Genomic DNA, 24,193 nt, shown 5'->3' on the forward strand with positions numbered 1-24,193 from the left:
TTGTTGTTGTTGTTGTATTTTTTTTGTTGGTGTTTGACTTCCGAGACTTCCTTTGCTTTCCTTCAGAGAGGTACCTCTGTCAAGCCAACGAATGGCACTTGAACAAACAATAAGAGGTAAAGAAGAGGATGATGTATCGTTGTTGTCTTGAGGTGAAACTCGTTTCATTAGAAGGTGTATGTAAAACAATGAAATGACACTCATCATAAATATCTCAAGAAGCTGACAATAGACAGTTAATGGTTGATTTGGAAAAGGCTAAAAACTAACCCTCATCAGAAGAAGAGGTCTACGACTAGTTAAAGGCTTAAGTCTCGTTCGTTATATGAATTAACAAGACAGATCACTCTGGGATGAGCCGAATAGTTATGAATCTTTGAGCTTTTCTACTGATGTATTGTTTTTTTGCAGTTTCCATTTTATAAGGTTCATACCGCAGAGTGGCATTTTCGTTGTTTGGGAAAAACAACACTATTTGGAAGTATCCAAGAATTTCTTCTTTCTCTTCCTTAGCCATGACTGTATTTGCCTTAGTTAAGCTTTCAAGGAACGAAGATGAGATAAACGTGTTTGCTTTGAAAAAACTTTATGTGAAAAAAATTCTGAACAGGATTCCTCTCTCTATTTCTTTAGAGTCAGGAGCGTCTCTCTTTGAAAGTATAACGAGAAGTAATAATTTTTTCGAGTGATTTTTGTTTGACGACATCCATCATCATGCCTCCAACAAGGCAAACGAGACATTCGACTCGGACGAAAACGGATCATCTTCTCCATCATCATCATGACTCAAATGGAATACATAAAACAACATCATCGTCGTTATCGGATGGATACAATAACGATGGTTCCACGCATAACAACCTATTAACTCCACGGCTAGCGATAGAGTAAGTATTTGTTTTATTATTGTTGATATATGAATGTTGATCAATTTTAAATCCGCTTTGTTGTACTAATCATCTAGAATTCTCCAAAAGCATCATCAAAGTATCCAAAATGAAATTACATTCATTAAATCAAACCACCATCCAAATTATTCTCGATATCATTCTCAGACTTTGGATGCATCCTCTAGAATTGATTTTTCCATCATGGAAGCCTTGCAGCAGAGTTTAGAGCCTCATCAACCATTCAGTCATCATAGCGACACCATAATGCCCACACAATCATCATCACCAACAACGACAATGACCACCAACAACATCACCACTACAACGCCACCAACAACATCAGCTACTGACACTTCCTCCTCTCCTATCACAACGCCAACAGTGCTTCCTTCTTCTCCGACCACTCAATCACCTACCATCAAACCTACTCATGTCATTGCCAGTAGTAGTAATAATCAAAACTCTGATTCGACAATAGATGCAACACGATTATCATCCCGATCAGACAATGAAGAGTCAAACAATAAAGAGAAAGATCAACCATTCGATACACCATCAGCACCTACAACAATTTCCGAGGAAGACGATCTTCAAAACTCTGATGAAGAGTTTGAACATCAACCCTCCCGAAAGAAAGTAAAAACAGCAACAGAGGAAGAGGATGAACAAAAAAGAATGGAGGATGAGTTACTTGCAAAAGAACAAAAAATTCTTCAAGAAATTAAAGACATGCAAAGAAAAGGCGAATGGATTCCACAGACACAACAAAAGATTGGAAAGGAACCAAAAAGAAATAGAAGCCACTGGGATTATTTACTTGATGAAATGGAATTTATTGCCAAAGATTTTGCTCAAAGTAGAAAGTGGAAAGTCACAACAGCAAAAAAATATGCTAAAAGTGTTTCAAAATATCATCAACAATTGGAGCAACAGGAAATTAAGAAGCAGAAAGAAATTGAATTGAATTTAAGAAAACAAGCTTCCAAGCTTGCGAAATTGGTAAAAAAAGAATTCTGGGAAAAGATTGCTAAATTAGTCAAATACAAAAATCAATCCATTATTGATGATACGAAACAACAACTATTGGCCGAAAAGAGAGATTTGCTGGTAAAGCAAACAGAAAAATATACTCAACTCATATCTCAAGATTTGGTATCTGTGACAAGTGAAGCAACTAATTCCACTCTCTCCGCACAAGATGACACAAGTGTTTCTCAGCAAGGTGAAGAAGTGAACAATCAAGAAGAAGATTTTACACCATCCAGTGAGGAAGATGAGGCTGACAGCGATCACATCATTGACACAGAGGATGAAGATGAGGATTATGAAGATGAAATTGAACAACTAAAGAAAGAAAGTGAAATGGACATTGATACCATTATGAAACAAAACTATAACAATGCACCTGTTGAAGATGAAATGATCAAGGAACCATTAGAAACCATCAGCAATGAGGACAAGACTAATGAAAAGATGAGAGATTCTGGTGATATTCAATATACTGAATCTGCTGATTCACAATCCTCTTTAATGAACCAAGTGGCTGAAGATGCCAAGCAATACCAGCCAACAGGTTTCACATTAACCACTTCCAAGGTGAAAACACCCATTCCATTTCTCCTCAATGAAAATCTCAAATTAAGAGAATATCAACAAATTGGTCTTGATTGGCTAGTAACCATGCATGACAAAGGATTGAATGGTATTCTAGCAGATGAAATGGGTCTAGGTAAAACCATCATGACTATTTCCTTAATTGCTCATTTAGCATGTAAGGAAAAAATTTGGGGACCTCATTTAGTTGTAGTTCCATCGAGTGTTTTATTGAATTGGGAAATTGAATTTAAACGATGGTGTCCATCATTGAAAATTCTAGCCTATCATGGAACACAAAAACAACGCAAAGATAAGAGAGTTGGGTGGAATAAGCCAAACGCATTTCATGTTTGCATTACTTCCTACAATTTGGTGGTTCAAGACAAGATCATGTTCAAACGTAAAAAATGGCACTATTTAATCTTGGATGAGGCTCATCACATTCGAAACTTTAAAGGTCAAACATGGCAAACCTTGCTCAACTTTAATACTGAAAGAAGGCTTTTATTGACAGGAACACCTCTTCAAAACAATGTCATGGAATTATGGTCTTTGATGCACTTTATCATGCCTCATGTTTTTCAATCCCATTCCGAATTTAAAGATTGGTTTTCAAATTCCATTCAAGGCATGGTGGAAGGAAAACAAGAGATGAACAAGGAACTCATCTCTCGGTTACATACTATTTTGAGACCTTTCATTTTGAGAAGATTGAAAAAAGAAGTTTCTGAACAATTACCTTCCAAACAAGAACATGTGGTTCGTGTGAGGCTTTCAAAGAGGCAACGTAATCTCTATGAGGATTTTATTTCTAGAGCAGATACTAGAGAGACTTTAGCATCGGGAAATGTTTTCAAAATGATTAATGTGGTCATGCAATTAAGAAAAGTTTGTAACCATCCCGATTTATTTGAACCAAGACCAATCATTTCTCCATTTGCTACTATACCACTTTCTCTTCTATCAGTACCAATTCATTTGATCGCTCTAGATCCTATTTATTACGGCACCGATGATTATTTGATTTCCTATCACGATTTACAATCACGATATTTTACTCTTTCTAATTATTTTAATTTTGTGTTCACTCAACACGAGAATCGAATGAGTGTGGAAAATTTTGAACAAATCTCATCACTACGACCAATGATGAGCAGTAGTAACAGTGCCAGTTCCACTCCCATGCCGACATTATCCTCTGCCATGACTCCAACAACATCCCAGACGGACTCTACTCTTCTCAAATTAGAAGACCTTTCTGCTGATGATCAAGATCAATTATACAAAATGTATATTCATGATTTGAACGTTGATCAACACACAGATAATCCCTTCTTCAAGAGGAGAACACTCGAAATGGCTCTGGATAGATATAGAGAGAGAGTGGAAAGAGCAAACTACATGCAAATGGTGAATAATCATAGATGTGAAAGAAGACCAATTTATGGTTACAATTTCATCAAGATTCTGGAATCCATTGTGCTTGAAAAGGAAATGAAACGTTTCCATCAATGTAACGAATTTGAAGATGATCTCTTTTCTTATACACTTCATTCTATGTGCAAATCTTTAGAAGAACGAGAACAAGAACTCTCTTTTGAATTAGATAATTTTGTTTGTTTCATTCCTCATGCGAGAAGTGAATCTCCTGAAATTCGTGAAGTCTCCACCATACGATACAAGAAAGATTTGATTGAACAACATGTTGTTCGAAGCGTACTTTCTCCAACGTTAGATCTCATTAGAAAACCTTCGATTCGAATGCAAATGCAATTCCCTGACAAGAGATTACTTCAATATGATTGTGGTAAACTTCAAAAGCTTGCTTCAATGTTGAAAGATTTAAAACGTGAAGGACATCGTGTCTTAATTTTCACACAAATGAGCAAAATGCTGGATGTTCTTGAATCTTTCATGTCTATGAATGGACATTCCTATTTTAGACTCGATGGACAAACAAAACTTGAAGAAAGACAGTACATGATGGAATGTTTCAATAACAATCCAAAAATCTTTGCTTTCATTTTATCCACAAGAAGCGGTGGTGTTGGTATCAATTTAACAGGAGCAGATACTGTTATATTTTATGATAGTGATTGGAATCCAGCAATGGATGCACAAGCACAAGATAGATGCCATCGAATTGGACAAACTAGGAATGTCAATATTTATCGTCTTATTAGTGAATCCACTATTGAAGAAAGAATTTTATTGAAAGCTAATCAAAAGAGACATATGAATGAAATTGTGATTCATAATGGTGCATTTACTCCTGATTTCTTAAAGAATCAAATGGAAGTGAGAGATTTATTTAAAGATTCAGAGAAGAGTTTTTCGAATGCTCTACTTGATGCAGAAGAACAAATGAGTGCTTATAATAACATGATGATAGAGAACAGACAAAAAGAATCAGAGACAGAAACATACAATGAGAAAGATTTGGATCGTATTCTTACAAGTGCAGAAGATGAGAATGACGTGGAAGGTTTGTATTTTATTTTGTTTTTTTGAAAATGATCTAACCTTGATAGCACTTCGTAATGCAAGAAAAGAGCAAACAGAACAATCTCAAAATGATTTTGCAGATGTTGAAGCAAGTGCAGAAGATGATATTATCAATCACTTAACATCAGTTGAACAGTAAGTTTTTTTAAAGTATAATTTACATTCTTTACATACCTTAACACACGTATAATAGATATGCATATGACTTACTCACTGTTCGTACAATGGATGCCGTAAACCAAGAAATTGAAGAAATCAAACAAAACGAAAAGGAGAGAACAGAAAATTGGAAAAATCAATTACAAACAGATTTGGATGTGTCTTTGGATGAAAATAATGAGGAGAATGCGGATAATGAATCAAAAGATGTCGAATCATCGGATGAATCAACAACACAAAATTTTTATGAGGTACTGCATCAATCATCACATCAATCACACAACACTGACACACACTCAACTAACATCACACGATCCTCTAAAAGGTCTTCTAGAAAGTCGTCTTCAATATCACCTAAGCGTGATAGTGAGGATGATACATCAAATTCTAGAAGATCTTCCAGAAAAAAGGAAAGACTAAGGAATAATGATGATTCTCACAACAACACTCTTCACGTAATTACTTCTATAAACGATTTTATGATTTTTTCACATACTGACCTTTTTATTTTTATGAACATTCATGATGAATATGATTTTATAATATTGAAATTAATATTGAAACAATACTTTAATACATACATTAATAACTATTGAAAATCTTAATAATATTCACTTGCATAGTATGAGGATCAGAGAGAATTATGGAATTCACTACAAATTTATATTCCAACCTCTATTCTAAGAGATTTATATGGAGATATTGATGAATTATTCCTTCAGAATGAAACACTTCCATCCTCACCTTCACCTTCACAACACCTATCATCGATTCAGCAACATGAACAAACATCATTGTATTCATCATCTCAATTAGAGAATGATTCCTCCTCCTCCACAATCACAACAATCATGAAGCATGAAGCAATGAAAGAATGTATCAATAACAACCATTCTTCTTCTACATCGGACATGAATGTCAGTAACAGTTCGAATAGCCATGGTAATAGTGGTAATAATACAAGGAAAGAACAATCAAACCAGTCATCCTTATCGTCCTCCTCACATCTTGAAGAGAATTATTGTGATTTCAGTGAAATTGGATCTATTGATGAAATGATGATGTTTGATGACCCTATTGGTTCAACACTTTCAAATCCACACCATTTGACAAGTAGTACAAATCTGAATGAACAAGCACCACAACAAACTAAGTTCGATGAAACCATTGAAGTCACTCTAAAACGACGTCCTAAACAGAGAGTTCAGAAATCGGATCATCATGACAAGAAACAACCATTGTCAGACATGGCCATCTCTGGTTCTTCATTCAACAACAACTCTGAAAATGTTGCGAGTAGTGATGACCCTACCATCGATCCACCAACAATGACAACAACAACCACCACTACCACCACCACTCAACAACAACCATCACATGTAAATACCACCACCTCCTCTAGTCATCATAACAATCCTTCAAAAAGCACTAGGACTTCACAACAACCAACTAGGTCAACAAATTCATCATCAATGACGAGTAGCAGTCTAAAGAAACCAACATCACGTTTGGCCAAATTACAACAACAATCTGCGAGTAGTACTTGCTCGTTCATACCTTCTTCTAATACCACTACTACAGTCATTATTCAACCACATGGTAGTCCTCTTAAACCTCCTTCTCGATCTCTTCAAAGAACTTCTACTAAAATCATGGTCATTCCACAAGGTATGAATCGCATGAGTAGTAGTAGTGGTGGTAGTAGTAGTATGGGTAGTGTTGGTAGTGTTGGTACATCATCTTCGACTGGACAGTCCTTATCATCATCATCATCATCGTTGAACACTTCCTCTAACAGTAACGCTAGTAGTACCTTACTGTCTTCCTCCTCGACGACGACGACGACGACAACAACGACAACAACGACGACTTGTCATACGCTCACCACCAACCTCACCAATAATAATACCACCACAACAACAACAACCATGAATCCTCTCAGTCCACCAAGAAGAAAAAAGAACTTGTCAACAATTGTTCCAACATTCCCACCACTTGGACCACCTTCATCATCAAACACAGGATCAACATTAGAGGATTCCATTCCTTGGTCTCAAGAAGAAGAAGTTCTTCTAATGAAAATTGTAAAGAATATGATCACTGATGATTTACAACAAGGAGAGTTTGTTGTGAATTGGAATTCTGTTTCAGATACTCTTTCAAATTATTTAGAGCGTTTAGAAACAAATACACTCGTACCATTTCGAAGTGCTGAATCATGTTATCACAAATATCATCAACTTGCATCCAAGTTAGATTTCACACCAAAAGCATCTCATGTATATTCTCATCCAATGGATTTGTCAAGATATCATGATAAATCTGAGAGTGAAATCATTGAGGCATTAAGGATTAATCGTTTACGAAAAATTCACACCTCAATGGGTGGAATTATTGGTAGTAGTAGTGGAAGTGCTAGTAGTAGTGGTAGCAGTAGTGTTCATGTCGGCAGTAGTGCTATTAGTGGTAGTGTTGGTGGTGTTGGTGGTGTTGGAGGTAGCAGTACTTTCAATCCTTCTTCTTCCTCAATCCCCACCACTCCATTCACACCCACACCACCTACACCCACACTCACAACATCCAACAGTGGATCACTCATGTCTCCTCCAAAGACAACCCTCAGAAAACTTCGAACACCAATCATTAATTCACTTGTATCATCGATATGTATGATTCCAAAGAAGAAAAAGAAGAAGGAGAAGAATGAATCATCCTTTGTATTCATGTCTGCAGCACAATCTAAAAAGTTACAACCACCAAAATTGATACTCGACCAACAAGCGTCCAATATGAGTCAACAACAACAACCACATTCAGAGAAATCTACTAGTAGTAGTAGTAGTAGTAGTAATTCTAACTTTATGGAATCCATACAGTATTCTGAATTGGAAAAGAATTCTCTCTACGATTCCTATTTTGTTGATAATTTTGATTTTATGAAAACAAATGAATCGTCTTCAACTCGTACGATGGACAAGACACCAAGATATGAAAATGATCAGCAACCACCAACATGTTTACTATTAGAAGAGAAGGATGAGGAAACCGTGATGACGAGTATCGCTCCTTCACCACTTTCACTATTGGATGCATTGGATGAAATGCAACTTGAAAGCTCTCTGAGCAGTAGTCTTAATCTGGCAAATTCATGGACAGGTTCTATGAATTTACAGAGTAATAGTAGTACTATTCCTACCGGAACAGCTGCTAGCAGTAGTACCTTACAACCATCCAGTAGTAGTAGTGATAGTTCGACTGCTGTTATTGCTTCCTCGATTGGTACTTCCACCACGTCGACGAATACCTCAAACCTGATCAGTTGCACCTCAAGCAATTTTACTCATTCAACACCAACAACAACAAGTAGCAACAGCAATGGCACGACCGCAACGACAACCACAACCAACACTAGTGGTGCCATGACTACAACCACTACTGCAAGTGTTGTTGAACCATCCAAAAAACGAGGAAGACCAAAGAAAGATTCCACACAACAACGGAATCGTTCTTCCTCGACGACGAATGCTTCCAACACTACTTCTCTCACTACGACTCACAACATTCCAACTTCAACTCCACCAGCACTATCACAACAAGGAATTAATTTAGGAGTGATGAATGCTCAACCATTACCACTTGGTTTTGTTTCTCAACCTCATCCATTCATGATTCCAATGTTTAATATTCATCCGTCCTATGCATTTGGATTTCCAGGATTTGCAACAACAACAACAACAGGAACTCCTTTACAAGCAACACCTTTTATGTTGGCAACTTCAACCACAGCACCACCACTACTATCCTCTTCTAATATGACACCATCCACGGGAGGTGCTGCTATTGCAAGCAGTGGTGGTAGTAGTAGTACTGCTGGAGGAGGATTCAGTACTTATACTCCAAACACTACTATGAGCAGCACGACGACAAATCCTAATGGAAATATGAGAATGACCTCAACACAACAACTAGCACCACCATCCATTCAAGTCGTCTCCTCTTCCACACCCACTGTTATGCATCATGTTCATGCACCACCTCCACCACCACCTTCTTCTAACATTACATTAGCTACAGCGACGAGACAGCCCCATCCTGCTTTTCAACACCACCACACCAAACAAACGAAAAAGTAACCAATTAGAGAGTTGGCAACATTGATAATAGTTCATAATTAAATTTCTAAATTTCATAATACCAAACAAACATCACTTTCCTCATCCTTGAATCATGCATTTGGAGTGTTCTGTGTTTCATAACAAAAATTCCCAAAAAGAATTCAAACCGCAACAGATCTGGTTAAAAAAAATGATACAAACGACTCTTGCCAAATGCCTTCAAGTCTCTTCAAGCAAAGCCTTTCATCATTATCATTACTTGTCTAAAAGTAATAATACTCTTCGACTCTTAGTTGGTGGATATCCACAACATCATGATCCCAATGGAAACACATTTTTCAACAATCTTCATCATCGCTTCTTCTCAACTTGTTCCATCACCTTTGCCACTCCAAAAATTGTCGGAGTGAGTGGTCAGAGCGTTGAAGGTCTTGTATTCTCTCTTGCTCTCTCTCAATTAAATTCTACGAGTAACAATACACAGCAAGAAAATCAGATTAAATCGATTGAAGTTTATTCCAATCCAAATCCTCTCAAAGATGAAGCATGTATTTTGTCCCAACAATGCGTAAACATGCTGCGAGATTATTGTGGAGTTGATGTAACAAAATCACCCTATGCTAAGAATCTATCACATTATCATATTATTAGAGCCGATATTAGGAATCCAATTACTGTAATGGACTTGAAACATATTGCACCTCCTGAAGGCTTGTATAGCATTCAAAAGAGTTTCCTTTTACAGCTCTTATTAGAAAAGGCTCAACAAAATCAAAATATTAACCTTGTGAATGATAATGTCAGAGCTATCACTGAAAGTAATGGTAAAATTGCTATTTCATCAAAGAAGGCCATCACAAAGAGACATGTGGACTTGTTGGTTGCTGCTGAAGAAGATATTCAACATTCTACAGCATTGAAATATTTACAATCTAAATTAGGAAATGAATCAACCATGGTTCGCTCTCGTTTCTATGAATGCGATTCCATTATTATGCCATGTCCATCTGATATTGATTATGAATCAAGAATGTTTGAATGGTGGAATAATTCCAGTCGACTTACAATCATTCCTCTTCCAAATCAACAACTTGGATTGAATAGCATTCAATACATTCCAAAACACAGTGCACTTGGTGCAGAAAGAGTGAATACTAATTGTTTACATTTTGTTTTCAAAATTCACTCTAATTTGAGAGACAATGGTGTTGATTCTGTTTTGGATAACATGAGACAATTATTCTATACTAGAGATCGAGTGGGTGTTGTTGCATCCTCAAAAATTGCCTATGACCATGAATTGAAACAATTGTATCACACAATGGATGATTCAAGTGTCGTTGCCATTGGAAATGTTGCTCACAGTGTTGATCCAACATTGTATCAACAAACATTTGTTGCCATTCATGATGCAGTACAATTAGCAATTCATTTGAAGGAACATGGTTTTACACGTGAAGCACTCGCACTCTATGAACAAGCATCTAAATTGAGTTTTGATAAATGTCAGAAGTACAGTGAAGGAATGGCAACAATTGGATTTAAGAAGAGAGTGAACAAGATTACCTTCATGTTCAAATTTATTTTAGAAAAGTTAAATGTCATGAGATTTAGAAGAATTGTTTCAAAGGTCATGAATGAATAAATCATTCAATGAGTTCACGAGTTGTTTGAAACGTTCAAATTTAACCATAATTGGTATGATGGTTATTCTTGGGCAGTACTCGATTCATCATAAAGACATATGATCTTAAAAATCAATACATCTTCCACTCTTTTCCCAATCACCAAATCTTGTTGGTTCTGCACCTTTTGGTCCATTCACTTCACCAGTCTCTGGATTGTATGGATTGACATATTTAGCAAGTTCTTCCTTGTCCACACCCACTTCAAAGTCATCTGAATTTTCCTCGTCACCTTGAATTTGTGATTGTTCGAGGAGGGTTATTGTTGCACGCTTTGGTTTCGTTGTCTGCCTTGTTGATTTGTATAATTTTTGTAAATTTTCATCATCTTTAGTATTTGTTAATCTCCATTGTTTGGTTGCTTCATCGACAACTGAATTACCACTTGATTTTCCTGGAGAGGGTAATGGCAATCGTGAATTTTCTTGTTGCACAATTGTTTGTACTAATTGTTCTTTGACTTTTTCTAAATCCTCCAATGAAAAGATAAAATCATCGGATTTTTTGTTTGAACTTGATATGGTATGATTGTTGTTATGATTGTTATTATTATTACTATAATGATTGTTATTATTATTATTATTACTATCATGATTGTTAGGATCGGATAACATGTTGTTATAGGTCATTGATGTTCTCAATGAAAAGTATCGGAATGGTGTCATAGTGGTGGTGGTACAAGCAGAAATTGATGCTGTTGATTTCTGAGAGAGGTAATAGCAGCTGAACGAGAGGTGGTGGCGTGCTTGTTTGATGACAACACCTGTCATTGTTGAGGTGGTGGTGGTGGTGTTGAACACACGTGTGGGTTGGAAATGATGCATTTTTAGTTTTTTTTTAATAAAAAAAATTGTGTATGCACTTTCCTTTTTCCTGTCTACGCGCGATCCCAACCACACACACACATACTCACACTCATACACTCATACTCACACACATGTTTGAATATTTCAAAACCATCACAGAGACCATCACAGAGACGGTTACTCAAAATGGTGCCACTCTCATTGAATTATACAAGAAGGATTTAAATGAATTCGCTGCTGCCGTTTCAACGGAATTACAACTGCCATCTTCGGATCAACAACAAGATCACTCCTCCGCTCATTCCTCTTCTCTCACAACAACAACAACAACAACAACACTCTCGGAAATACTTCACAATGAACAATCCTATTTGCAACCCATCTATTTAACAGATGAAAATGATTTAAATACCATTCAAATCGATGTCAATTCAGATCAAGTGACAAAGGATATTACATCACTATTAGAAAATGATTCAATTCTAAAAGATATTCATACTAAATTAGTTCCTTCACAAATTTCATATCCATTATTTTGGAAGAGATATTTTCAATTGAAAAATAATTTTGAAGAATTTGAAAAGAAGAGAAAATTATTTGAATCATTGAAAGAAGAAACAAACAAGTCAACAACAACTCGTGAAGAATTTTATTTAAATGTTTTAAATGAAATACTTGAAAGTGATGATTTTAAAACAGTCCAGGATGTGAAAGAATTTATTAAGGCACAATTAGCAGGTATCAATGATGATGATTCTGGTCAAAGTGGTGTTCAAAGTGGTGTTCATGGTGGTGGTCATAGTGGTGGTCAAAGTGGTGGTGGTACCCGTCATGGTCATGGTGGTACAGTATTAATGGACTCTAAAAGTGGTGATGCTAGTGGTATTGTTGAATCCAACCTTTCTCAAACAACTTCAGATTTGAATACCACCAACAGCAACACCAATGTCATGACTGAAGAAGAAGACGAAGAAGATTGGGAGTAAAATATTGTATCTCTAGAAATGATTTATAAAATGAATGTACAAAAACGTCTCTCTTGTATCATTTTGCCATAAATGTTTCAAATGAAATACTATTGAATGTACAACGACATTGATTATGTTCAATATATTCACTACAATAAAGACGTCTCTTTTATCAATATATTCATTACAATAAACAACATTTAAATAAAGAATGGATTGTATGGATTTTGCAACAGGTTTGGTAAATTCTCGGTTTGTGCTTTCAAAATTAAATTTGATAAATACTTGTAATACTCTTTTGGAAAGGATTGACTCAATTGTTTCATCAAATACTTGCTCGTGTAATAGAGAATGGTCGCATTGTATCTCTCTTGTTGAAGTAAATTCTTAAAGAATGTAATACCACCAATACTAGCCAATACATGTGGAGATTTGTTACACTTTTCAATAATGAGAATGAGTAGAATGGAAGAAATAGAAGAGAGTTGACGAGATTGTTGAGTGGAATGTAAGGATTCAAACAAGTAATATAAAATACTAATACTAATGTCTTTCAATAAATAGAATGGAATGCTCACATGACCATTCAAGAATAAATCATAAACATCCATATTAAAGATTTGATGATAGAGTGGAGGAGAGGAGGAGTGACTATTACTACTAGTAGTAGTATTAGGGTGAGTATGAGTCGATGGTGTATCATTGCCACATTGACCACCACCACCATTGGAATAGACTGAAGCATCATGTCCTGGAGAGTAGTGTTGTTGTTGTTGTTGTTGTTGTTGTTGAGGTGGTGGCACGTTGGAATGATGACCACTTTGATGACCACTTTGATGACCACTACTACCACTCTGACCATTACCACTCCAACTGTTGTTCATCATTTGATGATATGAATGTGGAAAGGTACACACAGATATAAAATCAAATACCAAATGAAATGCTTTCATCAATATTCTTGTATCTGTTTCTTTTCTATTCACAATACATTCCAATAGAGATTCATTCAATGTTTTGATCATGAGTTTCACTTTTTCAGAATCACCATGTGTGGTACATTTTGATTTCAATAATTGAATCTTCTTTTCTAATAAATTTAAATACATCATTCGAATGGGAGTATATTCATGATGAATCATTTCATTGAGTAATTGATTCATTCGTTGTCTTAATTCTGAATAGTAGGAGTGTGGTTGTTGTTGTGATGGTTGTTGTTGTGATGGTTGTTGTTGTGATGGTTGTTGTGATTGGTTATTATTAGGATTGGAGAGTAGATTCAAAGTAGTAGTAGTAGTAGTAGTATTCATTGTTGTATTATGATTCACAGTATGACTCATTCCATAATAACTAATATTAGTAATCCATGAATCATAATCTTCATTAAATTTCATAATATTAAATAACATGAGTTCACCTTGTCTTTGATTGTCTTGATCATGTACGTCAAAAATTAAATTTTTTAAAAGATCAAAGATAGGATTGAATAATGATGCATTACCAAAAGTAGTACTATTACTATTATTACCAACAGTAGTACTATTACTCATTCCCATACGTGGAGTGCATACCATCATGACACTACTCGGTGGTGATAATAGTTGAGAAATATATGATTTAAATTCACAATTTAAATAGTGACATGATAATCGTTGTAATCCTATAATAAATTTCATCATACTCTCCATATCAAAATTATTTCCAAGTGGTATCATGGTATTCTCTGATTTCATTACAAAATTAGAATATAAGAATTTAGTAAATAATTTAACAAAGGTAAAATTCTTATCCACATTTGGAATGTATTTGAATAACGAGTGTCCATAGATTGGTAAATTACTTTTATCAAATATTAAAAATAATAAATCTCTCTGAAATGGATCTATATTTGGTATTTCCTTTTGAATGATATAATCAAAAATAATTAAAAATAGATTATATTTGCTATTCATATTCAATAAATAGTCATAGGTACTATAGAGTTCAATAATTGAATATATTTTGGATGGTAATTTTTGTAATAATTGTGGTTGTTGATTGAGTTGAAAACATAATAATGCTATTAATAGATCATGGTGCTCACTCAGAGAGGATGGTAATGTCAAGGTTGAGAAGGATCTTCTTGTCTCATTGCTAAAGTGATTCATATTCATATTTGTACTACTACTACTACTATTCATTGTTGCAGCAGCAGCACCACCACCACCACTAGTAGTAGTAGTAGTAGTTGTTGTCATGGAAATGTCTGGAATGGTATATCCTTCTCCTCCTCCTCCTCCTCCACTATTGTTCAAACTATAAAGTATCAAATCATAGACCACTCGAATATCTAAACAATCAATGAGTATTTGTGGATTCAATTCAATAACCAATACATTTTGCATATTTAAAAGTGGCCAATGATTGTAATTGGTGTTGTAAATAATAAAATGATGATATAAAAAGAAGGATAATATTTCACAGATGGATGATTTGATTTGTTCGAATAATTGTTGATCATGTTCAGAGAGAATTTTAAAAGTATGATTATTAGTATTATTAGTAGTAGTTGTATTATTTGTAGTAGTATTATTAGTAGTAGTAGTAGTACTATTACTAGTAGTACTATTAAAAGAATTATTATTGAAATGATGAGTACTACTACTAGTATTGAAATGACTTGTGTAGAATACCATTGCCATATCACAAAATTTAGAAAATAAATCACTCAACACAACTTCAATACTTGGAATATTTTGATACATTTCATATAAACTTAAATTATAATAATAAATATTAAATATAATTTTAAATACATAATAGATGGATAGAAGTGAATGATTATCCATCATTTCTAAAAAGAAACTATTCAATTGTTTCATGGTGAGTTTGTTAGAGTGTGAATGCTTCATGTTGACATGAGGAGAGTGTTCATTTTGATTCATTGTTGTTGTTACATTGCTTTGATTCAATGACATATTTGAATGATAAATGGCATGTGAAATCATCATGACAAATAATAGACATGCATCATTGAGTTTGTTCTCATCTTCAATATAATGATTATTCATACATCCATTCACTATTTGATTCAAAATGGTATTAAATTGATCATAATTATCAATAATAGATTCAATATATTGATCATTGTTATCCTTATATTCATAATATTGTTCAATATATTGAGAAATATTTGGAAGAAGTAATTCATCCAATATGGCACTTGAAGTCGTTGAAATAGTTGTGTCATTGTTACTATTGTTACTATTATTGTTGTTACTATTACTGCTATAAGTATTACTGCTATTACTAGTATTAGTAGTAGTAGTAGTAGTAGTAGAATTACCACCACCTCCTCTTCTTCTCAATAAATTCCTCTGAACAATTTCATATTCAATACTTGCAATTTGATGTTTGATCGTATCCATATTCTCAATATTCAACACTCGATGACTCAAATCCAATTCTGCTTGTTTATCTTCAAATTTAGTAAATTTTCTAAATTGAGATCCAAAATAGACAAAATCCATCACACTCATCATGTTTGGTTTTTGTTTCATCATCACATCTTCTTGTTGATATAGTTTCAAAATTTCATTATTCAATAATCGATTCTTATATAAATAATATTCAAATACTCTTGATGTTAATCCTGATATTCTCTTATCATAATTTAACATGTTGAGAATATACAATTGATTCTTTTGTAATATTTTAATCAAATATCTATACAAGTATTTGATTGTAAATGATAGTTGAGATTGTAAATGAGCATTTCTATGTTTCTTTACCAATACATCTTTACAATAATAATAAATACTCTTATATTGATCGACTAATCGATCATCTCTTTTAAATGTTGTTAATATTGTTTTTAATAAATAGAGACAATAGAGTAGAGTGATCACATTCTCTTCATTTTCTTGCATTCTTTTAAGAATTTCCTTATAAATAAATACTTTGGAAATGATATTTTCATTGTGATATTTGAAGAGTAATTTCAAAGAATGTGAATTGTTGAAATAAATATTGGTGTACTTGTCTAAATTTAGAATTTTCAAAGAATGTGAGTTGGAATGTATGGAATGTATTCATTATGGAATGTCATTGGTGAGTGTGTGAGGAATGTATTCATCATTATGGAATGTATTCATTGGAGTGAGGAATGTTCACATCATCGAGTTGGTGAATAGTACTTACTGTTATTCTCATTCGTTGTCATGATTGGCATGACACCAATGTGATGTTCATTCAATACACCACTTGATGTTGTACTTGTTGTTGTTGAATAGATGGATGGTGTTGAATGGTTATTGTTATTGACATTCAAATGACCACTCAACATGTTGGTTGTTGTCGATGATAATAATGATGCTGAAGATGATAATGCAAGACTTGATGCAGATCCTAATCCAATACCACTCAAATTTGAGAATGAATTTAAATTACTATTACCCATCAATAGTCCAGAACTATTAGAACTATTTTGAGCAGAAATTGATGAGTTTGTGAAAGTAGTATTACTAGTAGTAGTACTCATCATCATTCCATTATTGGTACCACCAATGTTGTTGTTGTTGTTGCTCTGAGTATTCATGAATAATCCACCTGTTCCACCAATCATCATCATGTTACTAGGAAGTATGACATTGTTGGTGGTAATGTTGGAGGAAGAATTGTTACTCATGTTGTTAGTAGTAGTAGTAGTAGTACTATTACCTCCAACTGCACCACCACCACTATTGATACCACCACTATTGATACCACCACTATTGATACCACCACTTAGTGTAGGATTCAAATTTGAAGTAGTCGTCATTGTTGGATTAGGTATGACATGACCACTTGTCGTAGTAGTACTACCAGTACCACTACTATTACCACCTAGTGTAAGATTCATTTGAAAAATGGTATTACTATTCACTCCAGAATAGGATGAATCCATCATCATGTGACTTGCATGACCACTACTAGATATTAAATGTGCGAATGAATATTGTCCACTATTGTGATGGTATGGATGGTGTTGATGGTGGTGTGACAGGGAAGAATGACCACCACCACCACCACCACCATGACCACTACTACTACTACTACTACTACTATTCGTATGTGAATCTTTTTTAATAATACTTGTCAATTCTTCAATTAAATCATGAATAATGTTTTGAATTAACATTGATTTAGGTGCATTCTTATCATGATTGTTACTATTATTACCAGTACTACTAGTACTTGGATCATATTTCAATGATGTTCGAATACTTGAGGATTGATTAATAATCGATTGATCCATCATCATGAACATTAAATTCATATCACTATTCGTTGAATCTGTTGAAGAATCATTGATGGAATGATTCGTATGAGATAGAACTGAAAGATCAGATCCTCCAAATAAACCACCACTAACACCACCACCACCAATAGGTGTGATGACACCACCATGACTCACACTATGATGTCTTGAAGAGGTGGATGTGTAATTGTTGGAGAGTGGTTGAGAGAACACTCTTGGAGAATTGGTACTAGTAGTAGTATTGGTATTAGTACTAGTAGTAGTATTGGCCGAATTGGTAGTGTATGTCGACGTTGTAGGTGGATGATACTGCTGGGTGGCAGCACTGCTTGGACTATTCACAATTTTAGATTCACTCATTCCTCGATGAAGAGGTGTTGCAGGAAATGCTGATGCAGTTCTTTGATGAAGGTTCTGATGATGATGAGGTGAAGAGGATAACAGTGGTGGTGATTGTTGTGATTGTTGTGGTGGTGATTGCATCCATTGTTGACGACTCATGTTTTGTTGTGGAAGAGAGGATGATAGTACTGAAGTGGTGGTGGTGCTGGTGCTGGTGGTATTAGTAATTCCAGATGTTGTTGTTGGTGTTGTTGTTGCAGTATACTGTACTCTAGTCGAAGAAATTGGAGTGTTGTTGTTGTTGTTGTTGTTATTATTTGGTGAACTTGTAGTAGAACCTTCAAAAGAGTGTCTCCTTGCTTGATTGATATCTACAGGTGGAGAGAGTGATGATCCATTATTGATGATGATGTTGTTGTTGTTGTTATGATGCTGTTGTTGTTGATTGAAGAGTCGGTGAGCCATGATGATATATCTACACAGGTTCAATAATAATAATATACAATAGAATAGGTCCAATAATAGTGATCGAATATAATATAATATATAATAGGTCCAATAATAATGAATGTGGAATCTTCGGGAGATTTGTTTCAAATAAAATTTGGTGATGTCTTATCTTTATTTAAAACAACACAATGAGAAAGGTGTGACCGTTGTACTATTATTATTATAATAATAATAATAATTTTAAAGTACTATGAATAATAATAATTGACCGATCGATTAGTTTCAATAATTAAATTTGACACTGAACTCAGTGTGATTCACAATTCAATAAAATTTTTTTTGATGTTTGAAAAAACAATGCCAGCCGACTCTTCTTCTTGTCCATCATCATCATCATCATCATTGAATGTTGATGAACAACCCATTCAAATCCTTCCTCTTGATTTCTTCTCAACCATTGAAAGTGCTGATTGTGTTGAGACATGTCCTTTCAATCCTTCAATTATTACCTGTTGCACCTATCAGTTAATAACTCGTGAACTAACGAGTAGTACAGCAGAACAAGAACCATCCTCCTCCTCCTCCTCCTCATCTTCATCATCACCACCACCACCACCACAACAACAACAACAACATCGAGGATCCATTTATCATTTCAAAATAGTCACCACCAACACCACACAACCACCACAACTTTCTCTTCTTCAAACCATATCTTCTCTACCATATGGTATATTTGATATGAAATATAATTCTTGTTATCCACTGTTGGCTGTTGGACAAACCAATCGAACACTCTCCATCTATCGAGTTAAGGGTATCGATTATTCCGAATTGGAATTTATGTGTGACTATCAATTTCAGGAAGGATGTGGCCACATGATGATTACAAGTGTGGATTGGAGTAATATTCCAGGACACTGTATTAATACTCTTCATCATCGGGGTAGTGGTGGTGGTAGTAGTAGTGATGGTGATGATGATGGTGATAGTGGTGATCAATCATCATTCTCTCAAACACTTCCAATTCCTTCATCATCGTCTCCATTGTTGTTGTTGTTGACTTGTGGAGATTCTAGTGGACGAGTTCATATCTTGCAATTATCTTATTTCAACAGTCATCATCATCATAGTAGTAGTAGTAGTATTCAAATTCAATCCTATTCCTCATCCTCTCTGAATCTTATTCACACCTTTTCCAATGCACATGAATGTGAATGTTGGGCCAGTGCCTTTCATTCTTTCAATTCTCAACTCATGTACAGTGGTGGAGATGATTCTATATTCAAATTATATGATATTCATAATAGAAAGTGTATATTCAAGTCATCGAATATGCATTCCTCTGGTATTTGTTGCATTCAACATTCTCCTTTTAAAGAATATGAATTTTACACAGGTTCTTATGATGACACTTTGAAAGTTTGGGATTGTCGAATGTTCTCAAATTCGAATAGTGGTAGTAGTGGTAGTATTAGTGGTAGTAGTAGTATTAGTGGTCGATTTCAACCCATTCATACGTTTGAATTGGGTGGTGGAGTGTGGAATATTAAACCCATTCCTCTTACTCACAATCCTCTCAAGAATCCTTTTTCCTTCAATACTAGTAGTAGTAATGATGCGACTTTCAAACACAATTTCATTGCTACAGCCACCATGTATAATGGTTTTCATGTGTTGGACGTTTCAAACAATAGTATTGTTGCTCATTACATCCCAGGAGAAGATTTACTTTCGTATGGAATTGATTGGTGTGTTCCATCATTATCACTCGATGATTCTCACAAGGACAGTAATTGCAGCAGTAGTATCATGGATCAGCAGACACCACCTCACTCAAAGGATTTCACCACCACCACCACCACCAACTGCATTTCAGAAGAAGATTCTTTTTATTTGGCGACATGCACTTTTTATGATGGGACACTTCGATTGACTCAATTCAAAACAACGAGTGGAGATTTGTAAACTCACAAAATGTATATATTCAACATGTTCATGGGCATCACCACCACCAATATATACAAGATACAGTCTGAATATATATATAATATTAATATTACGATTATCAGCAGTGCCAGTTCCTTAGTCTTTCGGCCGAGCAAGAGTCTCTCTCATTATAATGTGTGTGTGTGCCCAAAGCCAAGTAAGCTCCTTTTCCATGATGATGTGGTTGGTGGTTTCCTCGTCGTTTTTCATCGTAAAAAAATGTCTTCATCATCACAAAGGGCTACTGCTCTCGCTCTCAAGTCAATCACTTCGCTCACTGGCCAGCCTCATTTACTTCGAAAGAAATTCTCTCTTCGTATGATTAAAAAAGTACACTTTGAATATTGTCCACTCATGCTTCGAGAAGTAAACAAGGGTGCTAAAGACTTTTATGATAGATGTTGGGCTCCGAAAGTGAAGAATACAAATCCCGATTGTGCTATTACAATCAATGTTTATGATAATAACAAAGATGCTAAACCTCCATCTCTTTTGATTGAATTTGAAGACGGAAGAAAATTAGACTTTACAGATGTTAGTTATGTGTCTACGGCAGCCATCATGGAGGCTATTCAATTAAAAAAGAAGAAAATTAAAACCTATTATCAAACAATTGGAAAGGATTATTATGACACTGAAGATGAAGAAAATCCTTTGGCATTACAAGACAAGAAGGAAGAAGCAGAGGCCATGGCCGGAACAAAGAAGAAAAAGAAGTAATCGCTCTACGTTTTCATGATGAAATGACTATAAAATTCACCCTAGCTTTTTTTACTGGAATTGCCCGTATTAACCACATGTTTCATGGTCTGAATATTCATGCATGCAAATGGAACAAAATTGGATCTAAACAAAGAATAAAAATGAATTCAAAAAATTTAAGTCTTTCATCAAAGAGAAATGATTTCCTCATTTGGTTTAGCGACCATTTCAAATGTTGACGTGAGCGCTCTTCACAGTGAGGATTGGAGGGCTTGAAAGAACTTGCACTGGAGTATGTTGAGCGAGGATTGTTTTGCATGGTCTTGTTTAATTCAAACTACAAACGGAAATCAAATTCATACCATTCTCAAAGACTGAAATGAAGCACGGGAAAAGAAGAGCTCAGACACGAAATGGTTTAGTGCACAAGACAGAGAGAGATATAATATTTCGTTTGACAAGAGAGTTTCTTCTTCTGGAACTAGACAACATTCTCTACATTATTCACCTTTAATTTTAAACTTTTGCTTGAACAATTTTTTGATCAACAATTTCATCCTTGAATCTTTGACACAAGACTTTCATGTTCTTCCATCCCTTAATTACAGATTTTTGAGACTAACGATTTTAATCAAACATTATGTTCGATAAACATCATCGATTAGGCTTATTAATCAAGATTCTAAATACGCATAATTAGAAATCATACCCTCGAAACATTATATTGATTCTACTAATACTATCATCACAAGAGATTTACATTGAACAAACTATATTTACAACTTCAGACTAATCTATAGAATAAACAAATATATTTTGGAAATATACAGTGCAGTTACATCATTAGTACATGATATAATCTTTAAACCAAATGTTACCAATAAGATAGATTAACGTTAAATGGTAGTTACTTTAACAAAAATAATATATCTAATGGGCATTATCGAATTTTGAATTATGCTCGAAGTTTAAATAATTTCCCTTGGTACAAATATCAAAAAATAAATATAATAATGTATCATTTCTTATGTAATTTTATTTAGAATTTACCTTGATAAAGTCTATTAGGTATATGCTCTATCTTTCTATGTCACTCAACAATAATTAGTTAAAATTTATGAGTTAGTCATGTCTCCTCTTCAAACTACCACTACATCTCTAAAGTGATGAGATTGTGTCGAACAACAAGATTATTTGTTGAAAAAGAAATAAAAAACAAAGCCTGTAATGATATCCTATTCAATAATGTTAGTTCAATTGACCTGTAAAGCGACGAAAGCATCATTAAACATAAAAATTCTGAATAGTAAATCAAAAAACTTTTATCACTGTTTTAGAAGAGAATTGGATGCATGAACCGGTTGTTAAGAGCAACAATTGACTTCTGCGTTGGGGTCACATTCAACCAGGTTGGTCCAGCAAAAGAAAAAAATTTAACTAATGCAAACAAACATCATTAAGAAGTGACAATTCTCAAATTTAGAATGGTAAATTGATGACCTAATTGGTCTTTGGTGGATTCAGATGAAAAGTCATACTCCTAGAATTCATCCAATGATCATAGCATGTTTGGGACCTATGAGATATGATTGATTCATTTATTGCTTCAAAGCTTGCTCCAATCCAGCCACAGTTCTAATTTGAACCCAGTCAGTCAAGTCTCCTCCATACACATGGGTATCTGGCTTAATTTCACCACTCTTGAACTTTTGTTGCATGGTTTTGAATGACACTGGTCCTTGAGTCTCAACATTGGAATCCACATAGAACCATTCACAATCAAAGGCAGGAGGAATAGCACCACCACCCATCACCGATTGAGATCGACTATTGCTGGTCTTGTCACTACCACCGCCACTACTCACCGATTGAGTGTGAGCATGAGAACCACTACTAATACCACCACTGGAAGATGTCGTCGTGACTGGAGAGACAATCAAAGTACTTGAATGATTCTTCAATTCAGCCATGCAAGTTGCCAATTTTGAATTCCATTCTAATAAATTTGCACATAATTGTTGAATGGCTGGTTCAAATACACCTTGTTCCTTTTCAAGAATATCAAGAATGTGTTGTTTACATTGTAAATTGATTTCATCCCACTTTTCTTTAAAAGTATTCATCTTCTCTTTAGCCTTTGGCAATTCAAGAGGATTCTTGGATTGTTTTTCACTCAACTTTTCAACTTGTTGTCTATAATAATCATACTGTAAAGTAATTTCTTTTCTCTCCTTAAATAGTTTCTTTGCAGGCTCAAAAAGGACATAGTATTCGTTGGCGGGTGTTGCTACGTTGGCAGTGACATTGCTCTGAAAAGGTAAAACACAGTTCGTTTCGACAGATTTGGCGACCTTTTCTAAAACAGCACCTGCTTGTTCTATTTTTGGTGAATTTTGAGTATTCACATCACGAAAATCTTCAGCGAGAAAGGCCAAGGTAGTAGAAAAGGCATGGAAATTCTCAATCAATTGGTTGGTATGTTTTACAAAGTTTTCAGAAGCCTTTTCAGATGATTTGAATTTGTTATGGAGCATTATAAATTCATCATCTTCAGTCTGTTCAGCCTTTCCTAATTTTGTTTTAATAGTTTGAGTTCCAATGACCCAGAGTTTTTTCATTTTGTGTTTTTGGTGATGAAACAGAAGGGTTCAATAACTCTATGATTGGGAATCAATGAATTTTAGATGTGAATCAAGTGAGTGAATGAG

General features: G+C 34.7%; 8 protein-coding genes across 8 annotated transcripts; 5 read left to right on the forward strand and 3 right to left on the reverse strand.

The window, feature by feature from the left end:
- Positions 1 to 714: 714 nt before the first annotated feature.
- Positions 715 to 9,283, forward strand: FDP41_007878 (uncharacterized protein; the record flags this gene model as incomplete). The annotated part of the gene is made up of 5 exons (XM_044711670.1): positions 715 to 887; positions 965 to 4,971; positions 5,018 to 5,126; positions 5,185 to 5,605; positions 5,774 to 9,283. 5 exons carry the CDS (start codon positions 715 to 717, stop codon positions 9,281 to 9,283), a joined length of 8,220 nt encoding a protein of 2,739 aa, XP_044568676.1.
- A 172-nt stretch (positions 9,284 to 9,455) lies between these two features.
- FDP41_007879 (uncharacterized protein) lies at positions 9,456 to 10,910 on the forward strand (the record flags this gene model as incomplete). Its single annotated transcript, XM_044711671.1, has 1 exon — positions 9,456 to 10,910. The coding sequence occupies one exon, from the start codon at positions 9,456 to 9,458 to the stop codon at positions 10,908 to 10,910; it is 1,455 nt and encodes a 484-aa protein (XP_044568677.1).
- Positions 10,911 to 11,015: 105 nt separating this feature from the next.
- FDP41_007880 (uncharacterized protein) lies at positions 11,016 to 11,774 on the reverse strand (the record flags this gene model as incomplete). Its single annotated transcript, XM_044711673.1, has 1 exon — positions 11,016 to 11,774. One exon carries the CDS (start codon positions 11,772 to 11,774, stop codon positions 11,016 to 11,018), a length of 759 nt encoding a protein of 252 aa, XP_044568678.1.
- Positions 11,775 to 11,887: 113 nt separating this feature from the next.
- Positions 11,888 to 12,742, forward strand: FDP41_007881 (uncharacterized protein; the record flags this gene model as incomplete). The annotated part of the gene is made up of 1 exon (XM_044711674.1): positions 11,888 to 12,742. The coding sequence occupies one exon, from the start codon at positions 11,888 to 11,890 to the stop codon at positions 12,740 to 12,742; it is 855 nt and encodes a 284-aa protein (XP_044568679.1).
- Positions 12,743 to 12,924: 182 nt separating this feature from the next.
- Positions 12,925 to 18,809, reverse strand: FDP41_007882 (uncharacterized protein; the record flags this gene model as incomplete). Its single annotated transcript, XM_044711675.1, has 2 exons — positions 12,925 to 16,745; positions 16,904 to 18,809. The coding sequence occupies 2 exons, from the start codon at positions 18,807 to 18,809 to the stop codon at positions 12,925 to 12,927; spliced, it is 5,727 nt and encodes a 1,908-aa protein (XP_044568680.1).
- Positions 18,810 to 19,151: 342 nt separating this feature from the next.
- FDP41_007883 (uncharacterized protein) lies at positions 19,152 to 20,762 on the forward strand (the record flags this gene model as incomplete). Its single annotated transcript, XM_044711676.1, has 1 exon — positions 19,152 to 20,762. One exon carries the CDS (start codon positions 19,152 to 19,154, stop codon positions 20,760 to 20,762), a length of 1,611 nt encoding a protein of 536 aa, XP_044568681.1.
- Positions 20,763 to 21,002: 240 nt separating this feature from the next.
- Positions 21,003 to 21,503, forward strand: FDP41_007884 (uncharacterized protein; the record flags this gene model as incomplete). The annotated part of the gene is made up of 1 exon (XM_044711677.1): positions 21,003 to 21,503. One exon carries the CDS (start codon positions 21,003 to 21,005, stop codon positions 21,501 to 21,503), a length of 501 nt encoding a protein of 166 aa, XP_044568682.1.
- Positions 21,504 to 23,083: 1,580 nt separating this feature from the next.
- Positions 23,084 to 24,103, reverse strand: FDP41_007885 (uncharacterized protein; the record flags this gene model as incomplete). The annotated part of the gene is made up of 1 exon (XM_044711678.1): positions 23,084 to 24,103. The coding sequence occupies one exon, from the start codon at positions 24,101 to 24,103 to the stop codon at positions 23,084 to 23,086; it is 1,020 nt and encodes a 339-aa protein (XP_044568683.1).
- Positions 24,104 to 24,193: the final 90 nt, after the last annotated feature.

The sequence above is a fragment of the Naegleria fowleri genome, assembly GCF_008403515.1.
Source record: "Naegleria fowleri strain ATCC 30894 chromosome Unknown tig4, whole genome shotgun sequence".
Classification (NCBI taxonomy): domain Eukaryota; phylum Heterolobosea; class Eutetramitea; order Acrasida; family Naegleriidae; genus Naegleria; species Naegleria fowleri.